The following is a 27,589-nucleotide window of genomic DNA, read 5'->3' on the forward strand; positions in this document are numbered from 1 at the left end:
AAACATTTAGTGAAAGAGACGCAGGACTGTGTTCTTCACAGACGTCCCTGCCACGAAGGGCCGAGGAGTCCGGGGCTGCGTCCCGGCCTGGAGGGCGCGGAAGCTCCGTGGGACGCGGAGCCCCCGAACCCAGCCTGGACCCGGGGCCAGAGGAGGGGATCCTAGAGGACATCGCTGGGTCAGCGGACGAAACGGAAGCGCGAACCACAATAAATGAAAGTATTGTGTCAGCGAACACGCCCAAGGTTTGTAGCTGCACTGTTAGGTGCGAGAGAAATCCCTCTTCTTAGGAAGAATGCGCGGCGAGATCCTAGTGGGAAAGCGTCACAGCGTATGTGTGACTTATCCTCAGGTGGGTCCGAAGACAGTGTTTGGGGGTGTGTGCCCGTGTGTGTGTGTGTGTGTGTGTGTGTGTGTGTCTGTGCTGGAGGACAGCGAATGCCGTGGCTCTGGCGTGAAAGGCGAAGGCTCTGGTTGGAGGACATGCAGGTGTTCTTGGTATTGTTTTTGGTTTTGCAATCTTTCCTAAGTTTGCAATTGTTTGAAAATAAAACCTTTCAGAAACAACCACAGTGACGTGTCTGCTCGGGCGGTGCAGAGCTGTGTGAAAACAGGCCCGCAAGTGCCGTGCGCGGGGTGGGGGGTGGGGGGGTGGCTGCCCGCACACCTGAGTGTACAGTCCCTGGCCTTTCTGTGCCCAGGGCCCGCAAGCCCGGAGCTGCTCAGAGAGGGCCACTGACGCGTCACTGTCACACCCACGCAGCATGGGTAGCTACCAGCATACGGAGGCGGGGGCGGCCTCCGTGCTCCTGAGATAGACAGGTGGCCAGGGTGCCCTGAGCTCCTGGCAGCCTTCTCACCTCTGGCTGGGTGTGACAGCTGAGGCCGTGCGGCCTCCTGAGGAGCTTGGCATCTCCCAGGCCAGCTCCAACCGAAGGGCTCTCCCGGGGCCTCTGGAGGGCCGCCCCTTCTCCAGCTCCTTGCTCGGGGTGAACAGGGAAAGGGAAGGGGGCAGGGGTCGGTCCCCTGCGGGCGCAGTCTGCGGGGGGCCTGTGCTCCGCTGTCTCTCGCTGAAACCACACGAAGCCCGGCCAGACGGAGAAGCCGAGGCGCAGAGCCCTCGGCGCAGAGCCCTCGGCGGAGGCCTCCCAGCAGGCAAGCCTCTTCCGCCAGACGCTCTTGCTTGAGATCCTGAGACCGGTCCCTCTCCCTCCCCTTTTCTACTGTCCGGTTGGAGGTCACGGCCCATCCTCATCAGGAGATGAAACAAAATCTTCGTTGACAGGAATGGATCCAAAAGACTGAGCCCACTTTGGAAAACAGTGGCGAGGCTGCCATGAGCCCAGTTTTATGAGGCTGTGATGTTGGCACTGCCCTGAAGGAAGGCAATAGACCTAACTCTTGCCTCCGTACTAACCTGCCAGAGCAGACAGTCTTCAGGGCTGGGTGCCAACCTGCACGCACTGTGTTGCCAGAGACCTTGGTGTACACGTGACAGCTGCTGTGGACAGTTTGGAGACACTTCCTGCGGAGGGCTTTGCGGTTGTGGGAGGCCCCAGGGCAGGAAGCAGACCTGCCGCCACAAGGACCGGGTGGCGAGGAGGGGACCAGGCAGTGGTCATGACTTCAGGGTGGGCCCAAGGGCAAAGTCAGAGCCAAGGACGCATGGGCGGGAAGACAGGTGACAATTCCTGGGCTCTCTGCCTTTTCTCTTCTGCTCTTCTCTATTTCTCTGGCTGCCAGTCCCAGCACTCATCTGTAACCCGTTCACAAAGGCCTTTCTTGTTACCTGAAGACCCAAAAGAAAGAAGAGAAGCTAAAGGACCAGATTGTCAGCCGGGAGCTGCTAATGGCCAGAGGATTCCAGGAGCCTGCCTCCAGCGACATAGGCTCCGAGCTGAAACACAGCGATCGTGTTGCTTGAACCCCGATTCAGCCATGCCTGAAGTCCCTGCACTTTTAAATTAAGGGGACAACACAGGTTTCCTTTTTTAAAAAATCAAGGTATAGTTGATTTACAATATTGTGTTAGTTTCAGGAGCAAAAAGTTTTCACTGTTGCTGAAGGAATCTCCAACTGGCTTTCCTGTCACTTAGAATGAGGACAACACGAATAAAATTCTAACTGAAAGAGCATCAGCTTGTCTAGTATGATTCTCAAGGGCAGACCCTCTCTAACAGCCATGGCAGGGTGTAGAGGACCTCAGAACAGAGCCACCTGGTACATTCAGGACCCAGAGGTGCCATGTAGAGGAAGAGAGGGAGGCAGCCCCTGCCCTGGAAGGCCTAGCCCGGGCAGGGGGCTCAGGTCTGGAGCCCTGGGGGAGGGGGGCACAGAGGAGGCCAGGCCAGGGCCCATTCCGAGGCTCGGCAGCCTCCGGTTTTCCTGAGGCTGTCCCAGGTGATGGGGTAGCTGCCTTCTGCTGAGCCCGGACTACCCGCCTCCACGTGCTGGGTGCATTATTATCTCATTTAACCCTCACGGCAGAGCTGAGAGGTCAGCGATGTATTCCTAACGGCATTTTCTAGGGGAGGAGCTGAACTCGGCACAGTGCCGTAACCTACTCATTGTGCAGTTGGTAAGCAGCAGAGCAGAGATTCAGGTCTAGAGTGCTGGACTCCAGAACCTGCGCTTTTAACACGTCTATTCTGCTCCCAAGATGGGTCAGTGGGGCAGGGAGGTTGGCTATGTGGAGAACTTTCGTGTTGGTAGAGCCGTCCAGAGTTTACAGAGGCCAGTTTTCCATGCAGTCCCACTGCATCGCTTTCACCGACGCAGGACCTGAGGCTTGGAGGTAGGAAGGGTCATTGTCAAAGTCGTCTGGGCACACCAGCTAAACCACGCAGAGGTCTGCCGTCTGCAGAAACTCTTAGGGTCAGTCCCCGTCCTGACCCAAGCTCCAGGGCAGTGATGGCATCAGTCTGGCTGAGGAAGAGCTCTGAGAGATGACAGGACCAGCGGTGTCGGGGCCACAGGCCCAATTGCAGCACACAGATCCCACTCTAGCAAAGGGCGCTGCATTCAGCTCTAGCCAAGGCCCTATTTATTGTTCAGTAACACCTGATATGGCCCAATTCCAGTTCAACCGGAGACATTCAGCTTCCGGTGCTCTGGATGGGGCGTGGGGGAATTTACCTGTGAAAAGAGCCCCTTTCTTCCGCAGGGCCATCCTCAACAAAAAGGCTGCAGTTCTGAGCTGAGCTGCCTGAGCATGGAGAGTTGGCATCTGCCTGCCTGGCTTCTTCTCAGTGGAAAGTGGCTGCCCTGGCCAGATCCCCTGGAGCGCTCACTGTCGGACCTGTCCGGACGCTTTGCTGAGCTCAGAGGCACCTACCCCAGAGACACAAGGCAAGGCTGTCTTTCACCGTCCCCTGGGTGCCTCGGGCCTGGAGGAGTGACCAGGCAGGGATCCAGGCAACAGGACAGAACGGCCCTGGGCAGCCACTGTTGTTTACTGCTGGGGGTGTGCCAGGGGACCGGAAGGTGAGCTGCCATCCCATCCCCCTTGCTGCCCCCCTCCGGGAGACAGTGCGCTCCATGAGTGTCCTGGGGGACAGGAAACCGGGGGCTTCCCTGAAGCCAGGTAAGCAGCCTTCTGGATGTATTTCCCACAGGAGTATGTGAGCTCTGGATCTGGGGCAAGTGCTGAAGGCAGGAACAGAGGGAAAGGAGCACTTTCAGGAGGTCAAACCCAGCCCTTCTGGGTTCCGGAGGTAGACAGTGTGGGGTACCATTTGCCTTCCTTGGATAAGACCCTAACTTCTTGCCGTACTTATACTCGTAGTTACTGAGCACCTCCTGTGTGCTAGGGATTCAATGTTAAGCAAAAAATGGACCCAGTTTCCTTCTTGGAGATTACAGCTAGTGAAGGAGAGAAATATAAACCAAATAACCAATAATGCCCCCACCACTACCACCAAAAAGGTGGAATGTCCAGGAGAGAGGCACAGTTTATAATTAGGGAGAACCCACCCCTCTGGGAAGTCAGAGAGGGCTTTCCTAAAGAAATGCCTGGGACCCGAGGTCTGTTCACTGCACAGGGTAGCAGGGTCATTCCAGACAGAGGGCACGGCGGGATAGTCAAAGGCAGGCCATTTGGCGGGAGGGAGAATGGCTGTTCGAAGGACCTGGAAGAAAGAAGGCTGACATGGCCGAAGTGCAGGTGCAGGTGGAGGGCAGAGCCAGCAAGAGTATGGGTCTTTACCTGAGAGCGATGGGAAGCCTTCTGTGGGGCTGATGATCACGTGTGCGGTTTGAAAAGATTCCTCTGGCAGCAGCCAGCGCCGGATCGGAAGGGAACCAAGGCCCGCGGGGGAGTCTGGTTAGGAAGTCTCGGATGTTTGCCTGTAAAATGGGGATGATGATGATAATACCATCTAATAAGCTGTTGCCAGGATTCAATGAAGTATTTATGCCAGTGCCTGGCACACAGTAAAGGCTCAGTAAATGTTGTTATTGTCACTTTGGTTGGTTCTCTTCAGAGAGCAGAGCTTCCTGCCTCATGCCTGCTTTTGTGAGACGGGGTGCGAGAATGTAATGGTGGTGGTTTCTGGGTGGAAACGCAGTTTGTACTAAGTCACAACATCGCGGCCCGGACCCAGGATGCCTGAAGGCCCCATTAAATGGCTTGAAAGTAAGAGATTCACAAAGAAAACCAGGTTCCAGTTACTCCCAGGGGCACGCTTTTGAGACCCGTGAAAGAAGACCGGAGTTGGCAGAGAAAAACGTGCTTTTCCGTTAGGTGTGCGGAGGAGCAGGTGCAGGGCTCACACTAGCGTGCAGTCGAGGCGGGGACCCTCTCCACTCCCCAGCCTCAGGCTGACCCGCAGGCGTCCGCCAGGCCCTGCTTCCCCAGCGCGGAGGCGCGGTGCCGGGCGCGGGGGGTGGGGGTGGGGGCCCTGGGCAGGGGTTGCTGGGAGGAGGGAGGGTCCCGGAAGAACAACTCCGGCAGGCCCGCGGGGGCTGCCCCCTCCCCAGTCACGTGGCCTGGTGGGTGGGGACCGATGTGAAGTTGGAGAAATCCCGAGCGATCCCAACTTTAGAGTGCAACGCCCGTCCTCCCGAGCCGGGGCTTAGGACTCTGGGGCTCCAGGAGGAGCGCGGAAGAGGGAACTGGTGAAGCCGAGAAGCAGCGCGGACGGCGGGACTCGGGCATGGCCCAGCTGTCGGTGATTCCGGGGTCAGCCACGGCGTGGACAGGTAGGGCCCAGGGAGTGGCGGCGGCTGGAATGGGAGAAGCTGCTCCGGCATCGGGTCCCCTATATCTCATCCCTGGGGATGCGGGGCACCTACAACGGGAGGGACTGGTTGGGCCGCGGGGGAGCCTCCGCGCTCGGAGTCAGTCTGACCAGCGCCGTCCCTCCTCGCCAGTTCCAGCCCCGCAGCAGGTGCGTGCGCAGGTGGGCAGCGGACGCCGGGAAGCCGCGCGCCGGCCGGGGTTGCAGTGCCGGCCCGCCCCCCGGGGGGGGGCGCTGTGCCGGCCCCGCCCCCTGCGCGCGCACTGGCTGTTCCCCGTGACGTCACGCTCGGCTATAAAAAAGGCGGCGCGCGGCGTTCGCGGCGCTGGAAGGCTCGAGGCGGCGGGCGGCCGGGGAGCGGGCGGAGGCTGGGACGCTGGGCCACGGGCGCCTCAGCGATGTTTTACTCAGGGCTCCTCACCGAGGGCGGCCGCAAGGAGACGGACATGCGGGAGGCGGCGTCGCTGCGGCAGCAGCGCCGGATGAAGCAGGCGGTGCAGTTCATCCACAAGGACTCGGCCGACCTGCTGCCCTTGGACGGCCTCAAGAAGCTGGGCTCGTCCAAGGACACGGTGAGCCCCCCGCGGCCGCGCTCGCCCCCGGGTCCCCGCGCGCGGCCCGTCTCCTTCGCGCGGCGCGGTCTCCCGGGCCCGCCCTGGCCGCTTTCCCTGAGTCACCGGCCCGGCCCCCGCCGGCCGCTGTCGTGCGGATGCCGTCCTTCGGACTCCGCTCCATCCAGTACCCCCGGCTTCCGTTTCGCTCGGACTCCGTCGGGGCTTCTCGAGCTCGCCCTCCCTCCTGCTCAGCATCCTCCCCTGGGGTCTCTCCTGCCCCGCCTCCCGCCCTCGGGCCCCTTCCTCCCCCGCATTCGCGGTACCGACGCCTGAGCGCGCGCGGCTGGAGCCTCGCGGCCCGGGAGCTCCCGCTGCCTCCCGGGCTGCTTGGCCGGCCCGTGACCCACACAGAGGTGACCCGGAACGTGTGAGGGGGGAGGACGAAGTGGCGGGGGGAGCTTTCTGGGCAGTCGCCGTGTCCAGCTCCAGACGACTGTTGTCGAATCCCTTTCCCCCGTTGCGAAGTGTGCTTCTCCGTGCGATTTTTGTCTTCTTTGACTTTGACCTTCCAACGGGGTTGGGGGGTGGGGGAGGAGAAGAAGGGTGGGACCGTGGAGGCTTCCTGAGCCCCAAACCGCTCTTGAACATTTTCTCCCCTCCTGCTCCAGCCCCAAAGAGTGGATGAAGGGAGGAAGCTGCTGCCTCTCAGCCACCAGCTGGTGTGCGGGGCTGGGGCTGGGGCTGGGGCTGGGGCTGGGGCTGGGGCTGGCGCAGGCTTGTTTTTCTAGCGGGGTTGTTCTTGGCATTAAGAGGGAGAAACTCAGGACCGGAGGGCTGGGTTCAAAGACCATGTTGTCTTCCGTCTATAGGAGGGATGCTATAGGGATCTAAGGGCTACTCGTTTAAAAACTGTATCTGAGTCTCCATCCTTAAGTCACTGTAGTAGTGCTGGACCAAATTGGTGTTTAGCTTTGTAGTTTTATCTGGAATTTTCCTGTAGTTTAACTTATTTTCTTGAATTTCATGATCACTTTATTAAATAAGGCAGTAATTTATGAATAATTACTTAAACATCTTTTAAATGAAGTAGATACTTTGCATATTTTTTTCCAGAATTTTTCTGCGCTTTCGGAATGTTTAATTTGTCAGGGAAAGGGTAGGAAATTCAGGGACCACTGAAATTGCCATTTCCAGCCCCAGGATGTATCAAGGGCAGGGTTGCTGAATCCACTTCTATTTTTTCTTTTTCAACACCTCTAGTGACACACAGACACCAAGATCAGAATTGTCCTCCCCTCATTGTGACAGGGAATTATTTTTAGTTATTTATGTGCATGGCATGACTTCTCAATTATACTGCTTTGTTTTTTAAAAGATACTTTACCTACTCAAGCCACAGGATAGTTAATCTGATTAATGCTGACTCAGTGGTGAGTGACCGAAATGTAGTCCTAGAAAAACAGGTAACTGTCTCTCTTCCCTTCTTTCACTTTGCAACTGTTTAGATGCCTTTAGCAACTCAGGTTCAAGTCTTCAGACCAAAATAATCCTAGCTTCCGGAAGCCTAAGGAACCAATAAAGAGTAATAGGAACACAAGTAAAAATTGGCATGTTTTTCTTCTCTTCATGCTGGATTTAAGATATGACTGACCTTTGGTTGTCCTGGGGTGTCAGGGAGTTCCCCAACCTGAGGAACTGCCTCTCTGTTCTTCCTTAGCGTTCTTGATTCTGCTTTATCCTGTGCAGGATGAGTTCCATCTGCTTTTCTGACTCCAGGCTGTGTCAGTTGAGCCACATGGGAGCTGGTAGCGTGGAAGGTAGAAGCAGGCTGGGAGGAGAAGCAGCTTCTTGCCATGCATGCGACACACAGCGGTTTACTGGGAGACCCTGAACAGGGTTCAAATCCTGCTCCCCACTGCTGTGGAGTTGATGTCCCTCCCTCCCTGTCCTCACAGCTGCGGTGTGCAGCCAGTGCTCTGAAGAGCTGGAAGAGGTCGCAGGTGCCAGGCAGACTGGGATGGGGCTGGAGAGCCTGAGCGCTGGGTGAGGTGGCTGCTTAAGCTCTCTTGGACCTCATGCTGCTGCCTCAGGACAGTCTTAGAAATGACCATGGAGGGACTGTTTTGCTTCTCTTTATTGACCCACTTGGTAGTAAGTATAGAGCAGTGTTGGCTTGCGTTCTCTCTCTGAAGGGGAGTTTTGAGGATTCCAAAACAAAGTGGCTGGTGCAGCACAGACTCAGTAAAGAGGGGCAGGGAAGGAGGCGGGGGCTCAGAGGGAGCTGAGGAAAAGCACAGCTCGGTGTCATCTGATGCTGGGGTTTGTCCTAGTGAGACATGGCGGGTTGTTTTCCTCGTGCTAGTGACCTGTGTTTGAATTAGACTGCTGAGTTGTCTGAGTCATCTGCCTTTTACCTTGCCCTTTAGTAACGTTCACGGTTTGAACCCAGCCTGCCAGCTGTTTTTGGATCAGCAAAGGGCATCCACAGGCAGTCAGACGCCGTCTTGCTCTCTTGGCCCAGGGACCTGCCTTTGCCCCACTCCTGTTTGTGTGTAGCTGGCTGCTGCAAAGTCTGATGTCGAAATTAATCTTATTTCTCATGTCTGGCTCTCTTATTTTGTTTATTCTTTCATCTTGTGCTGGCTTTTTTTCTGTATTAAATTCAGAACCAAAATCAGAGATATGAGTCATATTTAATTGATCTATTATTATTTTTCAAGTTAATGAAGCTCGAGAAGAAAAGTCACTCTAGGAGCTTTGCCTATTCTAATTTCTTTGTTTTAGCTACCAGGTTCGTAAATGTTCTTCTCATTGAGGTAGACTTTGTCATTTTTAAAAACAGCCATGTCATGAGGTAATACATTGTCTTTCCTATATGATAGTATTACTGACCATCAGGCTATATCCTTACTTATCCAGCAATAGAAAGAGAGTTTTGGTTTCCTGTCTATGACTGATTCTGTTTATAGCCAAATACTTTCACAAAATGCACTAGATATGAGAGAAGGCTGGGGGAAGGCTGGTGGCACACAGCAGAGCCGGCTGACCATGAAATGAGTAGCCCTGTAATCTGAGTATCTGATCTACTTGATCAGAATCTCTGTCACTGAGGGCAGCTCTCAGTGGTGCCCTGTAGATTAGTTATTCATAGTGTCGCAGACATCCATAATGCTGTAGATTTTGGACCCGAGAATTCTGGAGTCCTAGAAGAGGAGCCTGAAATACCAGTATAGCATCAGGATCTGATGCAAACTCCAGGTTTCCAGAGCTGTGATTGAATCCTAATTCTGGCAAACTATTTGAACACCTGCTGTGTTCAGGACACAGTGCTAGGTTCTAGGACCACAGGAAGAAGATAGCATAGTCTCCCTGCACAAGCTGTTTATAGGTTAGGAGAGAGGATAGAACATATGAATTCACTCCCCAATTTATTGAACGTTTATGACATATCAGGCATAATCTAGAGGTTGAAGATACAATAGTAACCAAATGGAGATCCTAGCCTCATAGCACTTGTGTTCTTGTAGGGAGAGAGCAGAAGTCAGTCGAGTAAACACACAGCATATGACGTGTCACCCGTGCTCTGGAGAAAACACTCCAGCGTGAGGGAATAGGGAGCATGTGGCCCCGGCAGGGCGGAGTAGAGCCTTGCTGCTGTGGGTAGGGGGTCAGGAAAGGCCCCTTGCTAAGATTACATTTTAGGGGATATGGAAGCACAGGAGAGAGCAAAATGTCTTTGGGAAGAATGTTCTAGGCAGAAGGAGCAGTCATCGCAAAGCCCCGAATTGTTAGTGTGCTTGCTGTGATCGAAGAGCTCTGAGAAGGCCGTTGTGCCAAAGTGAGATGAGCAAGAGGAGGTGACTTCAGAGAGATGGGGGAGGCCAGACAGCTCAGGGCCGCACAGGTCATCGTACAGCCATGTGGCTTTTAGTCTGACGCGGGAACCGGTGGAAAACCATGCAGAGTGTGACCCGGCACGTGGCCTGTTTCTTAAAGCAGACCGCTGGGCGGGTCAGGCCGCAGAGGGCAGGGGTCGAAGCAGGGACACGATTAGGAAGCGGGTGGTCAGTCGGGTGAGAAGCGATGGTGGCTCAGCGGTGCTGGCTGTGAAGGCGAAAGAAAACGGCAGATGCCGGGGTACTTTGAAGACAGAGCTGGCAGTTTAATCCAGCGGTTGGATTAAGGGTCTGAAAGAAAGAGTCAAGAATGACTTCAGAGTTTTTTGTTTTTTCGTTTTGTTTGTTTGCTTTTGGCCCCGCCTGCAATATGCAGAGGTTCCCGGGCCAGGGATTGAATTTATGCCACAGCAGTGACAAAGCCACACCAGGGAATTCCCAAGAAGGATCTCAGGGTTTTGATCTAGCAGTTGGAAGAATGGTTTGTCATTTACTGAAATGGCTAAGTGCACAGGAGAGGGAAGAGACTACAAGACTGGGACAGGGACTAAGAATCAGGAATTCGATTCTGAACAGGCTGAGTCTGAGGCGGCTAGTAGTTATTCGAGCGTAGGTGTCAAGTGCGTGGTTCCAGAAGATGAACAGCCCCCAGGAAGCCCATGCTAGTTGTCAGATGTGACAGTCCGTCCGCACTGGAGGAGTTCAGTGGCAGAAGCGGTTACTCTGGCCTGGCGGGACAGTTGTGATGGAGCCTGGCATCCCAATTAAAGTCTCGCCGTTCCCTGGCGAGGCAGCCGACTAGGAGGTTATGCGGAGAGGAAGCTGCTTCCAGAGTATGCCCCTCAGAGTGAGAGCTGTGCAGGTTCTCTGGTCAGATTCCCTGCTTGTGGGTGAATCCTTTCTGACAGAAACGCAGACTGCTGTGGGCAGCTAGAAACCACCATCTCACACCAGCAGGTGACAGTCAAGACGAAGGCTGTCCCAGTTCCCGTTGTGGCTCAGTGGTTAACGAATCTGACTGGCATCCGTGAGGACGCAGATTCGAACCCTGGCCTTGCTCAGTGGGCTAAGGATCCGGTGTTGCCGTGAGCTGTGGTGTAGGTCACGGACGCGGCTCCTATCTGGCGGTGCTGTGGCTGTGCCGTAGGCCAGTGACTACAGCTCCGATTCCACCCTAGCCTGGGAACCTGCATATGCCACGGTGGCAGCTCTAAAAAGCAAAAAAAAAAAAAAAAAAAAAAGAATAAGGCTTCGTCTCTGAAATCGCACGTCTGCTGGGCCTCAAGGCAAAGAGAACGCAGAGGCCCGGGGCCTGTGGTAGACCTTAGGCAGCTTCCCGTGGGGTCCTGAGCAGCTGTAAACCCGAGGACAGTCTGTCTGTGTGACTGTGGCGTAGGATGGGCCGCATGTTGTATATTCCGCTAGGAAACAAGCAAGAGAAAGCACGGGTACTGGCGCCTTTTAGATTCCAAGGCCAGATGGAGGCGTGTGTGCTGGGCTTGAAGGGAAGGACAGGCGGGGTCCAGGTTGTCTACACAGAAATGGGGAGGAGAATGTCATGCCCTTTGAAGGAAAGAAAAGCAAATGCTCATCCGCTTCAACTTGAAGCCGAGCAGGAGAATTTAAAGTAGATGGGTCCACATGCATGTAATCATTAACATTTGAGCACTCGGGCCGTAGCTGGCTCCAGAGGGACCGTCTCACTCCGTCCGCACAAAACTCGGCAAGGTAATGACTGACTCGGACTCAGCTCTGTCTGACTCCAGAGCATGTATATTCTAAATGATCCGCCAAGTCACGGGTTAGCAAACGTCTTCTATAAGGACCAGATTGGCTTCGCAGGCCGGTCCGTCTCGACTGCTCAGCTCCGCTGCCGCAGTGCAGAAGCAGCCGTAGACAGTGAACAAGCGGTGTTGAGTGGCTCTGAGAAAACTTCACTTACGAAAATGGGCACCAGGGAGCTCCCGGTGTGGCTCAGCGGTAACGCACCTGACTAGTGTCCATGAGGATGTGGGTTTCATCCTGGCCTCGCTGAGTGGGTTACAGGTCTGGTGTTGCCGCGAGCCATGGTGTAGATCGTAGACGTGGCTCAGATCTCGTGTGGCGGTGGCTGTGGCGCAGGCCGGCAGCCACAGCTCCTATTGGACCCCTAGCCTGGGAACTTCCATATGCCGCAGGTGTGGCCCTAAAAAACAAAAGCAAAAAACTGGGCAGTAAGCTGGATTTGGCTTGTGGGCTGTGGGCTGTTTGCTGACCCCTGTTTCTAACTGGTTCTAGTTGTGGTTCTACTGCAGGCTAGAAACTTTGGGTTTCTCCTCTGAGAGTCGCTGCTACAAAGAAGGCAGACTTATGACATTTCTCCTGTTTTCCAGTCTGGCCCATTCTGTGGACCCCAGAAATCCCTTAGTTTGATTCTGCCTGGATTCAGCGCAGCATCAGTAGAGGGACTGAGAAAGTGAGCTTGGAAGTTCATCCTCAAATCACGTTTCTCTGCTACCTGCTGTAGCCTCTTTTGTCTTCCCTCACTTTTCTTCCCACTGTGCAGCTTGGTTAGAAGAGACGTTTAGTCAGACCTGATGCCAGGCTGAGGAGCTTAAGCTCTGTCTACCCAGAGTGCCGCCCTCCCACAGTGCCCATTTCCTTCCGCTGCTCCTGCTGGTGATTCAGGCGACACGTCCGAGCTTACCTGCCCAAGATCTAGGTCCTGGACCCTGGTGAGGGTTTAGCAGCCACGTTGCAGGTACAGTAGAGAACCAGGGACTGCTTCGGTGAGTAGTTGCCTTGTTGAGCTAAAGCATAAAGCAGGACCCCTGTCAGGAGGACGACTTGCCAGCTCTGTCCAGAAGCCACCAAAGTGCCTGCAGCTCCTGTCTTTCTAACCCTGTGTATCATGAGCCGGAAAATAGAAGCTCGCCCTTTCAACAAACATAAACATAAATCACTTACGCCAATTTACAAAGCAACAGCCAAGGAGGGGGAGTGCAGGGAACGCAGACCGTGTAAGTAGGGTAGAGAGGGGCTTCCGAAAGACAGCCCTGGATGGTGACTCAGGAAGGGCTCTTTGAAGAAGTGAAAATTAGAGACGTGTGCATTCAGTGTTCTGTCAGGAGCTGGGGATACAGTTGTGGTCACGACACCAAGGTCCTTGCCCCTGTGAAATCAGCACTCTAGCGAGGGAGTGAAATAGTACACAAGTGAGTAAGCAAGGTCATTCTGGATTTATAATCGCAATAAAAGAAATAGGGTGTGCTAGTAACTAACGAGGTGGGGGTACCTACTTTAAATGACATGGTGAGGGAAGACGTTGTGAGGAAGTGACCCTTGAGCTGAGACCTGAGAGATGAGAGAAAGCTAAGTGTTTGAAGCATTAGGGGAGAACATTTCAGGCAGAGGGCATGGCAGGTGCAGAGCATTAGAATGAGAGGCGTTTCTGAGCCATGAGGCAAAACCGGAGAGCAGGAGTTCCCGTCGTGGCTCAGTGGTTAATGAACCCGACTAGTATCCATGCAGACTGGGTTCGATCCCTGGCCTCCCTCAGTGGGTTAAGAATCCTGCGTTGCTGTGGCTGTGGTGTAGGCTGGCCGCTACCCCTAACCCGAGGGCCTCCATGTGCTTCTGGTGTGGCCCTTAAAAGACCAAGCAAACCAAAACCCAAAACCAGAGAGCGGTGTGTGTGGTGCGTCTGCAGAGTCGGGGAGCTAGGCAGGGCCTGGATGGTGCAGTCCCCTGTAGACCGTGGAACGAAGTTTTGAGTTTTGTCTGAAGCCATCCAAGGGCTTTGAGTAAAGGAATGTATCATCTCTCTGGTACTTCTAAAAGCCTGCTCTGCTGGCCGTGTAGAGCAGGAACTGCCGCAAGGTGAAGGAGGAGGCGGACGTCGGGGTGGGAGACGGCCGTGGCGCAGTTGGAGGTGGCGGCGGCTTGGCTCTTATTGGAGGCACTAAAGCGGGTAGAAGGAGATGGCTGCCAGATGCGTTTTGGAAGAAGTGGCGACGGCATGGATCTTCCTCAGCTTAACCGTGGGGTTACGACCTGATGCACTCATTGTAAAGTGAACATATTGTAGGTCGAAAATACGTGTGAAATACCCAACCTGCCGAACATTGCGTTTTAGCCTAGCCCGGTTCGCGCAGGCTCAGAACACTTGCACCTCCCTGCGGGGGCGGGGGGGGGGGGGCATCACCTAACACGAAGCCTCTGTTGTGTGAAGTAGCGAGTCGCTCATGTACGGTATCGAATGTTGTCCAGAGAGGGAAAGACAGAATGGTTGTATGTACGGCGTAGCAAGCGGGCCACGTGTTTGCCCTGGTGATCCTGAGGCTGACCGGGAGCTGCTGCCGCCCGCCCGGCATCCCCAGAGGGGATTCTGCGGAGCCGCTGGCGGGAGAAGACGGGGTCCACAGCACGGTTCCTGCTGGAGGCGTGTTGCTGTAGACATCGCAGCCGAGCTGTTCTCAGCTGGGCACCACCTGCACTCGGAACGGGGCGGCGGGGGCGGGGGGGGGGCGGTCAGGGAAAGAAAAGAGTCGGGAAGTGGGGTGCGGTGGGGCTGGTGGGGAAGGAGTGATCCAGAGCGGCGAGCAGGGCAGGACCTGGGAGCGCAGGCCTCTCTTAGGACCGAGGGAGCCGGCGAGGCTGAGAGGAGAGGCGTGCTGAGCCGGACGAGCGCTTTGCCCAAGGTCGTTTTGCTCAGGTAGAAAAAGCCCTCACGGAGGCCGGAAGACGAGACCCGGCAGGGGGACGCGGTGGCGAGAGCTCTGAAGTGCTGGCCTGCGCGTTTCGTGATGATCGAGCTGGCGGGGGAGCCACTGTGGGGAGGAGGCCGTCCAAGTCCTGTTTTAAGAGCTAACGTGGGCTTAGTAATAAGGGCAGGCGTGCGGAGGACACCGAGGTGTCGAAGAGGCGGAGTTTCACTCCCCAAAAGGTGAAGAATGCGGAGAAGGTACGGGCTTTGCGGGAAAGGCCGGCGGGACGGGCTCCGGCAGGACGTCTGAGTGGGGATTCGCAGGTGGCTGGCGCGGGTGTAAAACTCCGGGGTGAGGCCGGGGACCAGGGAGAGTCCGCGCCAGAAGGGCAGAGGTTTGCACAGGCGGTGAAAGCAGCTAAGGCTGCGGGCAGGCTCTGTAGCTGAGCCTGCCCTGAAAGGATCTGTAGAGTGGGAAAGGACCAAAGATAGACTGATGAGGAGATGAGCAGAGGCAAAGGGACCAATCCATGAGACGGAAGCAGAGTAGACAGAAAAGTGGTGTTAGAAGCCAGTGGTTTTCTTGAGGAGAGTTTCAAGAAACATGGAATGCTAGGTTTACGAAAGCACTATTCCTGAGGGCAAACTCAGAAGCAGTTAAGTGAATTGAGGCATGTTTATACCTTAATCGCCTGTGTGTACAGATGATGTGCTATTTTAACATGCGGAGAGCAGGCCAGATGTAAGAAAATAGATGGTAAGGTGGTTGGTTAGAGGGTAACCGGGATTACATCTGCTTAAGTTACGTTGTTGGTGTGCACGCATGTACACCCGTTTCGTTTTTGCACAATTCGGCAGACATCATTAGTTGGCCAAGTTATCACCTATTTTCACCCCTTTGCTATCTGCCTGACTCCTGTACGGAGGTTAGAAAAGCTAAATTCATCCAGACCCCCTTGTAGTTAGAAGTGGCCACATGAACCCTAGAAGATGAAGGCAGAAGACTGTTGAGGGGATTCTGAGGAGGCTTTTGCTTTCCTGGGAAAGAGAATAGATGGCACAGAGCCCCTTCCTCCCTCCTCATTCCTTGAATGTGGGTGTGATGCCTGGGGCTGGGGCACCCATCCTGTGGCCGTGAGGGAATGGCCAAGAGAAGTGCAGGAGCAGTGACCCTGACATTGCTGAGCTGCTGAATTGATGCCAGCAGCTGCCTACCCCTGTCTTCTTGTTATGTGAGAAAAAATACACCTCCCTTTAGGCCACCGTAAGCTGGCTTTTCTTGTGGCTGTATGCTTTCCTACTGTATGGGGGTATATCTTTATTTGTTTATTTTTTTTTTTTTTTGTCTTAGGGCACTGCTGCACTGGGGCAGCATATGGAGGTTCCCAGGCTAGGGGTCGAATCGCAGCTGTAGCCACCGGCCTACGCCACAGCTCACAGCTACGCCAGATCCTTAATCCACTGAGTGAGGCCAAGGATCGAACCCGCAACCTCATGGTTCTTAGTCGGATTTGTTTCTGCTGCGCCACGTTGGGAACTCCTGGGGTGTATTTTTAAAATTTACTTTTTATAAAAAACCTGCAGGTATATAATTTAAAACTTAAGAAAATTTAAACTAGTCCTTAATTTGATGTTACCTCCACCCCATGTTCCCTCTCCTACTGTGCTAATATTATAACATGTTAATAATAGTTAAGTGGCTACTTTGGGTCAAATCAGCATTTACTGCTTACATTCTTGTAACTATATTCATCTTACTCACAGCTGAGTCAAATACTATACCTTAATTGTGTCTCCTTTCTCATACAAATATTTCTATCACAATTAATAATTGCCTGTGTTCCCCTTTATTTAATTTTCTGTGTGCAATTTAAATCTCTCACAAGAAACTTAAAACTCTGCATGATCCAGAAGTTCTTTTTTTGGGACGCCATCCTTTCTGACGTGCTCTCTCCCCCATTTCCTCTTGGACTGGTTGCTCTCAAGGCCGCCCCACAGCTAACATCCTGGGCTTTTCCTTCAGTACCGTTCTCAGGATTGCCTGAGACTCAATGAATTTATTACATTTGTAGTTGTACAGTGATCAACTTATGGAAACCATAAGTTTTTCAAAGTCTGCGAGTCAGTATCTATTCTGTAAAGAAGTTCATTGTGTCCTTTTTTCAGATTCAACATGTCAGTGAAAGCATTTGATGTTGGTGTCTCATTGTATGGCTGACTTCACTTAGCATGATAATTTCTGGGTCCATCCATGTCGCTAAAAATGCCGGTATTTCGTTCCTTTTAATGGCTGAGTAATATTCCATTGTGTCTATGTACCACATCTTCTTGATCCACTCCTCTGTTGATGGACATTTAGGTTGTTTCCATGTCTTGGCTATTGTAAATAGTGCTGCAATGAACATTGGAGTACATGTGTCTTTGCGAGTTGTGGTTTTCTCTGGGTAGATGCCCAGGAGTGGGATTGCTGGATCAAATGGTAGTTCTATGTTTAGTTTTCTGAGGCATCTCCATACTGTTTTCCACAGTGGTTGCACCAATTTACAATCCCACCATCAGTATACTAGGGTTCCTTATTCTCCACACCCTCTCTAGCACTTCTTGTTTGTAGACTTTTTGATGATGGCCATTCTGGCCAGTGTAAGTTGGTACCTCATTAGTGGTTTTGATATTTCTCTTCTCTGTTGGAGCTTTATTTCCTGGATCCTATGCTTTTCTCTTTGTTTGGGGACTTCCCTCACTTTGGTAGGGCCTGTCCCTAAATAGCTGCTTGACGATGTATGGAAAATAACTTTCCTGGTTTTTAATTGATAGCTTGACTAGGTTTAGAAATTACGTGCTGTCAGGTTTTTTAAAAGTAGAATCCCATTGTCTTTTAACTTCCATTATTGCCATTGAGTAGTCCTGTGTAATTCTGGTTCCTAATCCTTTGTATTTGAATCATCTTTTTCTCTTTGGAAGCCTTGGGAATCTTTGTCATGCACGAAATTCCAAAAATTCTTAATGAGGTGAAGTCTTTTATCTTTCATTGTGCAAGGCTCCAGGTGGGCCCTTTCAATCTTGTGCACCCTTCAGTTCTGATGTGGTGTGCCACTCCACCCTCATGCTGAGCTGTTGTGGAAATGTATTCTGAACCCAGCCAAACTCGACCAACCAGACTTTTGACTTACCCTTACAGAAGGAATAAACTTTTGGCATTCTTACCAGTTGTCTGGGTCAAGTAGGAGTCTTATGCAGGCTTTATACTGATCTCTTTCCAACCCTAATTGTACTTTCCAACTGTAGAGATACAATACCTATAATTCCTAAACTTTTCCAAGGTTTTAGTTTCAGTAGGCAACGTTTTTACAGCCAGATCCCCACGTATAAAATAGTTCAAATAAAAAATATGTGTATATATATATATGTAATGGTTTGTTTTTTTCCTTAAGTACTCGTTCTAGGGGAAGGTCAGTTAGACAGCCCTCTCCATGTAGTCATGTGGGGGCCCACGCTGACAGTGACTCTTCTGTCTTCAACCTGTTGTCTCCAGAAAGGCTGCCGCTCCAGGCCGCGGGGGGAGGACGAGCACACAGAGGAGGGCGCTCAGGGGCGTTTCAGAGGCCAGGCCTGCGGCTGGTGCAGGTCACTTCCACCCACACCTTGTTTGCCAGCCTCAGGCATGTGGCCTTGCCTCACTGCGGGGAAGCCTGGGAAGCAGTCCAGGTGCGTCCGGAAAGAAGAGGAGGCCCTGGATTTTCTTTCGCAAGGGACGTCTGCCACTCCGGTGGAAGGCGTGAAGCATTTAGCTTTCTCTAGACTAGATCAGTTACTAGTTTTTGGTCTGCTTTTTAGATTCCAGAATTTTGCCAGCATTCTTCTTTTGTTGTCATTGTTGTTGTTGTTTACTGTTCTCTGTATTCTTATTTCTTGACTGTCGGTGACATTTTGGTTGAGAGCAGAGGTAAATGTATAGTTACACTGTCATTGAAAACATGAGGGCAAAATTAAATGACCTCAGAAGAGCATTTCTGAGGTTCTTATGAGTTAATTGGCTGTGATTTTTCAACTCCTATGAATACTTTTAGTTACAAAAATGAAGAGAATTAGATGTACTGATATAGAAAAATGCCTTTCTATAAACAAAAACAGAAGAATTTGGAAGACTGTTATAGTATGATTCTATTTTTATTTATGTTTGTAAATGTATTAAAATTTTGCAGGGATATACTTCTAAAGGTAATGGTTGTTATTTGTAGAACATGAAACTGAGAAGGGTGGAGGGTTGGGTAGGCTCTGCCTTTGAATTGCATGTGTTCAGTGATATTCGAACATTTTACACTGAGCATGTATTGCATTTGAACGATTTGGGGTCACCAAATAACAGAAGAGTCAGCAGGACCACATGCCCTGGAGAAGTCAAGTAAAATGAAGGCCGGAAGTGTCTATCAGGTTTGGAAATTAGGGATCCTTATGGGTGTTGTGGGATCACACGTGATTTCAATAGGCTATCAGGAAATAGACTAGTCATTTCAACTTTTTTAAAGACCATTTAGGACAGGATTAGATTAGGACGTAGAGCTGAGGCAGGGTCTGAGGTTTTGTCTAGGAGTCTTTTCTCCAATAGATGAGAACTTTGAGTGTGTATACAGCCGGTGGAGAAGGGGTCTCGTAGGAAGATTCAGGAGAGAGAGGACTTCAAGGAAAATGTTGCAGAACTTTCCCCCTTTGCCTCATCGGTCCAGTGGCAATTAGACCCTCTCAAGATTGAGAGTAGCCGGGTAAAGTGGTGTTCAGCAAGCCCAGTGGAGACAGGAAGCCTCAAACTTTCGCTTAGAAGGGCTTTCGAAGCCCTTCCAGTCTCACGTCTACACATCCAGCTTATCTGAGTTGGTCCTGCCGAGCACGGACTTGAAGAAGTGAACGCCCCGCTTTGGTGTGAGTCCAGGCTTGTCAGTAAGAGAGCTAAGAGTGGAGAATTTCTGTTCTTTGAGGACCAAGCCTTCTCCCGGTTCAGACCGGCAGGTGCAATAGAGTTAGTGCTTCCTGACCAAGTTAAGACGCTCTCATTTCTTTTAAGTGCCCTCCCTCCTTTCCCAAGGATGCTAACGTAGAATCTGCCTTGCCAAAGATCAGTATATTTTGGGCATCCCTGTCACTGCCTCACCAGGGTTACAGTGAGTCATGGCTCTGACTCCGTTCTTCTGAGGACTCTGGAAGGCGCAGGATAACGAAGGCCTTTTCTCCTTCCGTCCTTTCCTGGGAGGGTTCCGGGCTCCAGGCTTCTTGGAGTGACTCTCTTCTCCCTCGAATTAGAACACCGTCTGGTGTGTGTTACACAGACACTTGGGGTTAGGCTCTGTTCTTGGAGGGATTTTAAAAATTACCATAACCTGGGACTATAATGCTTCGGTGTAGAAATCTCTCAGGTCAAATGACATTTTTTCAAGAGGTGACTCACACTTTGTGGAGGCCTCTTTGGGTAGCAACAGTAGGGCATGGCTGAATCTGCCCCAAAGCCCTCCTTAGCTCTGTCAGAGAGCAGACTTGGGTTGGCATGCCTCGTGCTGCTTCCCGACAGTGGGCACCCCACATGGTATAAGGTCTGATTAAGGCCCTGCTTCTTGATCTTGGACCGCTGAAGAGCGTTGGAATCCGTGATGAGCCGTGTGCTCCTTGAGGTCCAGAGGATAACAGTAAGGATAATTCCCGTGGCTTCCACCAGGTTCTAAAGTGCGTTTCCTGCGGGAGTGACTCCGCAGGCGTCAACCCCTGTCTTCCTGCCTCATCCTCTCCGTGGATGACGCAGCCCGTGGGGAGCCAGGTCTCCAGGGCAAGTGCCTGTGACTCATTTGGGTCCAAATCGTAAGACGATGAGGGAGTGAGGCTTGAGATAGAAGAACGCAGAACTTCTGAAACCAGTGCCAAGGTTTGTTCCGCCGTGAGAATGCGCCGCCCTCTCTCAGTCCCCTGGAGAGAGACGTTTGCTCCACAGACCCTCCCCTGAGAAGCCTTGTCAGGGAGGGAAGGGCCGGAGGCCCAGGCTATCCAGATCACGAGGGCCCCAGTTCTCTTTAGCCCCAGGCCGTCAGCCCCGTCCACGTTTCCAGGGTCCCCACTGCTCTTCCGCTCCGTCCGGGCGGCCTGCTGCTCACCGGGGTACAGTGCCTGCTCTGACAGGCCAGCCAAGTCCCTGCTGAAGGAAGAATAAAGAAGCAGCCCAGGTGGAGCTCAGTTAGCTGAGGTCCTTCGCTGTTTCTTGGGCACCTGGGGGGCAGCGGGAGCAGGGCATGCCCTCGGCTCAGAAGCCTCCGCTTCTGTCCCCCCAGCAACCTCACAACATTCTGCAGAGACGGCTCCTGGAAACCAACCTGTCTAAGCTGCGAAGCAGTCGTGTCCCTTGGGCCTCCAAGTCCAGCAGACTGAGTCAGGCCAAGTCGGAGGGGCTCAGGAAGTCTGAGGAGGACATGATCTGGGTTCCTTGCCAGGTAATGTACTGAGGACAGCCTTTCCAAGGTGTGGTCCCGTCGTGATCCCTGTCCTGGGGCCTCGCCTCCCAATTGTGCAGAATGTCCGTCTAATCGCGGAATAGTCACCATCGAGCCCCAAGGACACGCCGTGCACCACGGGACGTCTCCGCGGATTTTGTTCACATGTGTGTCACTGGGAGGAGGACCAGGGGTCTCATCGGTTTTGCAAAGGGGTGTGGGATATGCGCTCACACACACACACACACATCAAGGGCTGCTGGGTGGACAGAATGAAGGTCCCCTTTGGGGACCCTCTGTCAGCGCTGGGCCAGCAGGAGGAACCCTCCAGGGCCGCTGCGGTGGTGGAGCTGGGACACGCCGGCTGGTAATTGTGAGGGTGCTCGCCAGCCCTGCCTTTCCTGCGACATCTGTTTCTTGCTCTTTGGATCTTCCTTCCCTCCTGCTTCTCTGGCATCTGCTGAAAGTCTCTTTCCTCTCACAGTGTGCTGGAAAGGATGTGAAAGCCTTGGTTGACACGGGCTGCCAGTACAATCTCATCTCTTCAGCCTGTGTGGACCGACTGGGGTAAGTAGCCACTGGCGGTGGAAGTCAGATGCTCATCCACTCTTGGCTTGAACTGATTTCGAGGTTCAGGCTTTCCATTAACGCGCACTGCTTAAGTTTTGAGCAGAGACTTTGGACTCTGGAATGAGAGAGCGTGTGCCATGCCCGCGTCCTGGTTGGTACCCCAGACCGCACGTCAGGGGGAGCTTCCCTGGGGGTTTGCCCTGGAGAGGTGAAAGCAGAGTGTGTCTGGCCTTCGCTTATGTGGGGTCCTGTTCCTGGAGGCCACACTGCCAGGCCTGGGAAGCCTCAGTCAGACCGAGGAGCCGGGCGCTGTCGCTGTTGACCGGACCTGCGCGGAGGAGGCCGGTGCCTTTCCTCTCTGCAGATGACACGCAAATTCAGGTCGCACTGCCCCGCTGGGACGGGGTGTGGCGCGGACCCTCTCACGTTGAGTGTCTTCAGTCCTCTTGGCGGGCGGGGTTGAGTTCTCCCTCTGTCTTGTCGGAGGAGGCCGTTTTGTGCCTGTCTTCCTTTTCACTCGGCGTGTCCTTTTCTTCTCTTCCTTCTCTTCCCTCCGAAGCACCAGAGAGGCCCTGGGGTCCGGCCAGACTGGGAGGGTCAACCGCATCCCTTCCCACCCCCCTAGCCCTTTCCCAGCCCACGTCTGTGTGCTGCAGCCATCCCTAGGGAAGACAGCATGGCCCGTTTGAAGCTCCTTTCAAGGTACCCCCGTCCTCGGGAAGGGCCCGCCCCCGTCCTCGTCCTCGGGAAGGGCCTGCACAAGTCCGGTTTGTCTCTTCGGTGACCTCTGCCACGTGGTCTGTTTCCTCTCGTCTCTGCCTCCTCACCCTCGCCACCGCTGCGACTCTTTGAAGCTGGCTCTCTGGGTTTGTGCATTGCTGTTGAGGGTGGTGGAGGGCGTCCAGGACACAGCGCTCCTGTGGGAAGAATCCTGAGCTCTCTTCTGTGCTAAAGAGGCCAGATACAGTGCACCATGATGCTTCCAGAAAGACTCGTACTGTCCTGGTGCACAGTTAGGCAGCAGACTGCCGTGATTCCCGAGGGATTAATAACCACCTGCAAAACCGCAGCCCTTCTTTCAGATGGGCTGTAACACCCAAAGAGAGGGGGTGGAGTGAGGCGGGAGTGCTGGCACGGAAAGTCCATAATTGAGTCCTTATCCACCAGCCCGGATAGCTTGGGTGCCAGCTGTCCCAGTCAGCTCATGCCACTGTGTGAAGTGTTGGTGCTGTTTTCCCCTCCTCCCCTGGGCAGACTTTCTCCACAACATTCCTTGCTGATGCCAGCATCAATGCCCGTAACAGACAGGTACCTGCTGCACCAACCTTGTGGCCTGAGACTCACTGAGGAGGATAGACCGAAATAGACAAAGAGAGGATTGGGCATGGGACAAAGCATCTTCTCACATTAGGATTCACCTGCCCTCTCTAGATCCGCTACCCACAGATGGGTAAAAGGCGGGGGTGGGGGCCGTGGCGGGGGGCGAATGCTGGGGTGCCGAAAAGGACCCTCCGAGTGTGTCAGCTCTCCTCTTTCACCAATGCAGATAGTGACATAGTTTTTTGGGAACAGGAGCTGAGTCTACTTTTGTATATTCCCTGGCATGTTTAGGATAAAATGATAAAACAAGAAGTGTAAGCTAGCAATTTTTTGGTAAAATTAAACCGAGGAAATTCCTGGAAAATTCCAGCTGTCCGTCAAAAAGTAGGCGTTGCCAGATTTCCCCAGAAACCTGGTGCCCAGGGGATTCTGGTATTTTCTCTCTGTGCAGGCTCAAGGAGCACGTCAGATCTCACAGGCTCGAGGGAGAGAAGCTCTGTCTCCCCCGGCATCTGAAAGTGATGGGGCAGATTGAGCACCTGGTGATCACCCTGGGCTCCCTCCGCCTGGACTGCCCAGCAGCTGTGGTTGGTGAGTAGAACTGCGGCCTGGACCTGGGCACCCCTCCTTCCACCAAACCCTCGGGGGGCTCTCGTGGCTGTGAAGACTGACTTCTTCAAAATCCGAGGTTTCCGCTTTTTTGTGCTATAAATCTCCTCCCAATTTTTCCTTCCAAAGTACCAGATGGGCCCTGAGCTACATTTAAGACATGTGGAGAATCACCCAGAAAATTAAAAAATTCAAGGGGTATGAGAACAGACGTTTCTTTGTGCCAGTAAAAACGGCCCCGAAGAGGTTCCCTGGGCTAGTGGGCGGGAGACGGCGAGGTGCTCTTCCTCCTTTGCCCTAAACCCCCGACGGGTCCCTCCACCTCCTGTGCTTCCCACACGCCCTCTAGTCTAGACTACTCTGCGTTCCTGCGTTTCGTCCAAGGGCCTTTGTCCTTTAGAGTTAAAAAGAACTGGGTTTGAATCTTGACTCTGTCACCTTTGAACTACAGTCACCTGGAGAAATTGCTTAATGTGATAAATACTCAACAGATGTTTGTTGGACGGAAGGAAGGATGGGTGGATGGGTGGATGGTAGGTTGGCTAGAACCTAATGATGACAAGGCCGACTTCTAAACCAACACGAAAATGGTTACATCTTAATTTTTTTCTTAGAGGACAATGAGAAAACCTTGTCTCTTGGTCTCCAGACTCTCCGATCTCTGAAGGTAAGACTGATTCTGCTTTCCCCTTGGCACTTCCTCTCTGAGGCAGGGGGTCCTCTGACATGGAGACCCCGCAGTGGGACCATTCCCAGCGACCAGTGAGCCTCCTTCGTTTTCAGTGTGTCATAAACTTGGACAAGCACCGGCTGATCGTGGGGAAGACAGACAAGGAAGGGATCCCTTTTGTGGAGACGGTTGCCGTGAATGAAGACAAGTGAGTGCCGGGCCGGCTCAGGGCAGGCCGAACCCATGGGTCACCAACCGGAGCGGTCCTCACGCGGGGTCCCGGGTCGGGTCCTGCCTTTGGCCTTCGGTCGCACCGCAGCACACCCTCCCACCCCGAGTTCACAGTCCCACAAAACCCGCTGGCCCGCATGTCAGAATGGGCAGCAGTGGTACGGCGTACAGAGTAGTGGAGGAAATGGGTAGCTTTTAAACTAAAATTATACTTGCCTTCAGCCTAATTTTCTTGAATTTGGTATCATCTCTTCTATTTCTTTCTCATTTCAGCACTTCAGAAGCATAACTAGAGCCTGCAGCGTGTCTGCACGTGTGCACACACACCAGGTTGACAGATTGAGAAAACTGGGTTTGAACCAAATGCAGTAGCACCTGCTGTGGACCAAGTTCTCCCTCGGATAGAAGCTCCAGGGGCTCCTTCCCACCCAAACCCCCTAGACTGTAGTCTGTGCTTCGAGATCTTGTCTGGTTGTAGCCGTTATTTTTTACTCCTTTGATCACTTACTGTATAGACATTTATGACACTGCCAGGTCTCAGTTGTGGCCTATTTCTCTGCTTCTTCCAGGAATTTGCTTTTATTAGTCAAGCTTAGGGGCTGCCAGGTTCTGTTTCTCCGTAGATACACTTGCATCTTTTCCTCTAGCTCGTGTGTGATAACCAGGGACCCGACCTTGGCCGCCTCTGAGCTGTCTCACAGAGATGCAGGATACCTGAGATGTCTCAGCATTAGAACTTCTTCTAAGTCATTCATTGATTTCTCAAGTACGAGTTGGTCTGAAAGAGCCCAGAGAGATCATCGGGTCCAGCCCTTTCTCTTGAAGGTCCGAGAGGCAAAGCGAGTTGTCTGAGCTCACGCATCGAGTCAGTGGCAGAGGGGACCTGGATCTCAGACTTGACAAAGCCCGTTCTCCCACGTGCTCCATTTGTTGTCAGGCCTCGAGAGGAGATGGAAGAGGTGGGGGTTGTAAAAAGACAAGGTGGGGCTCTGGAGACGGACGCCCGGAGGCTCTGGGTTCGCCTGCCCTCGTAGGGGAGGTTCTGCTCTGGAGACGGACGCCAGGAGGAGCTGACGCAGCCCTCCCTCCTGCGCGCTAAGCCCACTAAAGTCCCCTGACCCAGACCGTCACATTTAGGTGCTTATCTTGGTGCCTAAGAGACATGGGTATAAGGGACGGCCTCTCAGCTTGAATTTCTTGGAGGGAGGAGGAAGAAGGAAGCGCAGACAGAAGCACATCCGCCACTCTCTGAGATGGAATTGCAGGCTTCAGTTAATGGTCTGGGCCTCATTGTCAGACCTTGTTACCCCTGAGATGCGGTCAGCACTTCTGCTTAGCCTGTCGTTTGTCTGCCTTGGACTCCGGTAGCTGGGCGCAGGAGTAGGGAAAGATGAAAAAACCCCAAGCAGGTCTAAAGGAGAAGGGCAGACTCCGCTGGTGGGGAGGCCCATTTAGGAAAACCTTTCTGGGATGGAGGTGAGAGACGAAACTTCCTGGCAGGGAATTGAGGGCTGGGAAGCTCGTCCTGGTACAAGGAAAGAGGCAGGCAGAAGCTGGCAGTGTTAAGAACTCTTTCTGACTGCCCCCTATTTCCTGACCCCCTCATAGGGTTGGAGATCGCAGGGTTTCTCGAAGCTTTCTGTTGCAGTGTCAGTTGGGCACATAGGCCCCTGTAATGGACTCTCCCCTTCACTTGGGTCAGGCATGTGCTCAGAGAAGTCAGAGAAACAGCCATCTCTGGGTGTCCCTTTAAGAGATTCCAAGGTCACCTTGGTTCAGAGCAGTGGTTCCCTGAGTGTTTACTGATCCCACTCTGAGCTTGGCCGGGGCCCACCAGCCATCTCGCCTAGTGTCCACGTGCTTTCCTACCAAACGACTCTTTGGAGCTCTGAGTGTGTTTAGCTTTACAGAAGCTCCCTAAAGACTAGGAAGTTGGCGACCCCCATTTGTACAGCTAGGCAGCCGTACCGCAGCCAATTGTCACTGGGTCATCCCCAGGCCCCTGCCTTGTCAGACTCTGCAGAGAAACCTAAGCCCAGCCGCAGTAGGAGTTCAGCAGGGGGATCCCATGTTACTGGCCTGCAGGGTCCCCTCAAAGTACCCCCATTTTTTAGCAAAGGGGCGCTTGCGCCTTTCCGCTGAGGCCTCTCGGCTCTCCTCCCTGGGCACTTTGGCCCGCTTCTTCTCCTGGGGCCCAGCTGGAACATGTCACCCGTTCCTTCCCTCGTTGAAAGTGCCACGCTGAGCCTTGATTCTTGGCCACGACTGAGGCATGTTGGAAGTTCCTTGGCCCGGTTTATTTTTATTTGGGTTCCTTATGGACCACACGAGGCCGGGAATTCTCAGGTGCTAGAAAGATGGCACTGGTTCTGGCCCTTAGCGTTCAGGATTGCGTGGCGTCCGGGGGATGATGAGATGGCCTCTAGTGGTCTTCTTGGCCTCTGAAAACGAGTCAGTGATTTTCCAGTTTTGGAATAGAGGCAGTTGGGGTGGTCTGAGCTTAGGATGTCATAGTCTCACTCAATTTAGTCAAATCATTTGAATTCACTAACCAAATAATTGTGCTTTAAACCTCAGCCCTGATAGAGGTACCTAAAAATATCTGAGCTTCATTAATCTTCTTGAAATGCTGCCAGGTTGGTGACTCTGGGAGCCCATGGCTCCTTGGTGTTCGGGAGGAAGCGCTGGTCTGCTTCCGGATAAGCAGGTAAGGGCAGCTCTCCCCGGCGCCTCTGAGTGAGGATGTGGGCTGGGTGTCTAGCCAGGTCGCAGCTCGGGAAGACAGGCAGTGGCAAGGCGCAAGTGTCTACAACTGCCCCTTCCTCACCTTATCAGGTGTCCCTCTCAAATACGGGGAGTCTGAGAAACGTCGTTTTTGGTGTTTGGTGTTTCTATGCCTGACTCATTTGAGGAGCAAACGTTTTCTGACTTTTCTCTTTCCGTGCCCTGCACCGATCCCACCTGGTAGGATTTCTGATCCTCAGCTCAGAGGGTCTGTAGGTGGACTGCAGGGCTGGTCGGCTGCCTTCACGCTCGTGTCATAGAAACCTCTTCCCGGGCCGGGAACATGGAGGGGACGCACCGGCTTCTCCTCCTCCTGTTGCCAGGCTCTGCGTTAGCACTTTACCTGCTCAGTGTTTCTGGCTGTGTTGGGTTTATTTGTGAGATTAATGTGCTAATAAAGTTAACTCCTCCACTCCGTGTGCTTGTCTGACGAAGTCTCTGTGTCAGGGCCCCTGGAAGATGGGGAGCCCGGGCACAGCCTAACTGCATAGGGATTCTCTCCACGGCTTTGTGGTTCTCATGTCCCCCCACTGCCACTCGCCCTTCAGCTCCCTCTGGCCGGTGGAG

General features: G+C 53.2%; 1 protein-coding gene across 1 annotated transcript; it reads left to right on the forward strand.

Moving 5' to 3' along the window:
- Window positions 1-5,561: 5,561 nt before the first annotated feature.
- NRIP3 (nuclear receptor interacting protein 3) lies at window positions 5,562-27,439 on the forward strand. Its single transcript, NM_001444861.1, is given in 7 exon segments — window positions 5,562-5,809; window positions 20,680-20,838; window positions 21,323-21,405; window positions 23,180-23,319; window positions 23,952-24,004; window positions 24,121-24,215; window positions 24,512-27,439. Coding segments are annotated over 7 exon segments (720 nt in total). The 5' UTR covers window positions 5,562-5,635; the 3' UTR covers window positions 24,528-27,439.
- Window positions 27,440-27,589: the final 150 nt, after the last annotated feature.

The sequence above is a fragment of the Sus scrofa genome, chromosome 9, assembly GCF_054392235.1.
Source record: "Sus scrofa isolate SSC_HxYL_T2T_F1_AM1 chromosome 9, Sscrofa_HxYL_maternal_Yorkshire_Landrace_v2.0, whole genome shotgun sequence".
Taxonomy (NCBI): domain Eukaryota; kingdom Metazoa; phylum Chordata; class Mammalia; order Artiodactyla; family Suidae; genus Sus; species Sus scrofa.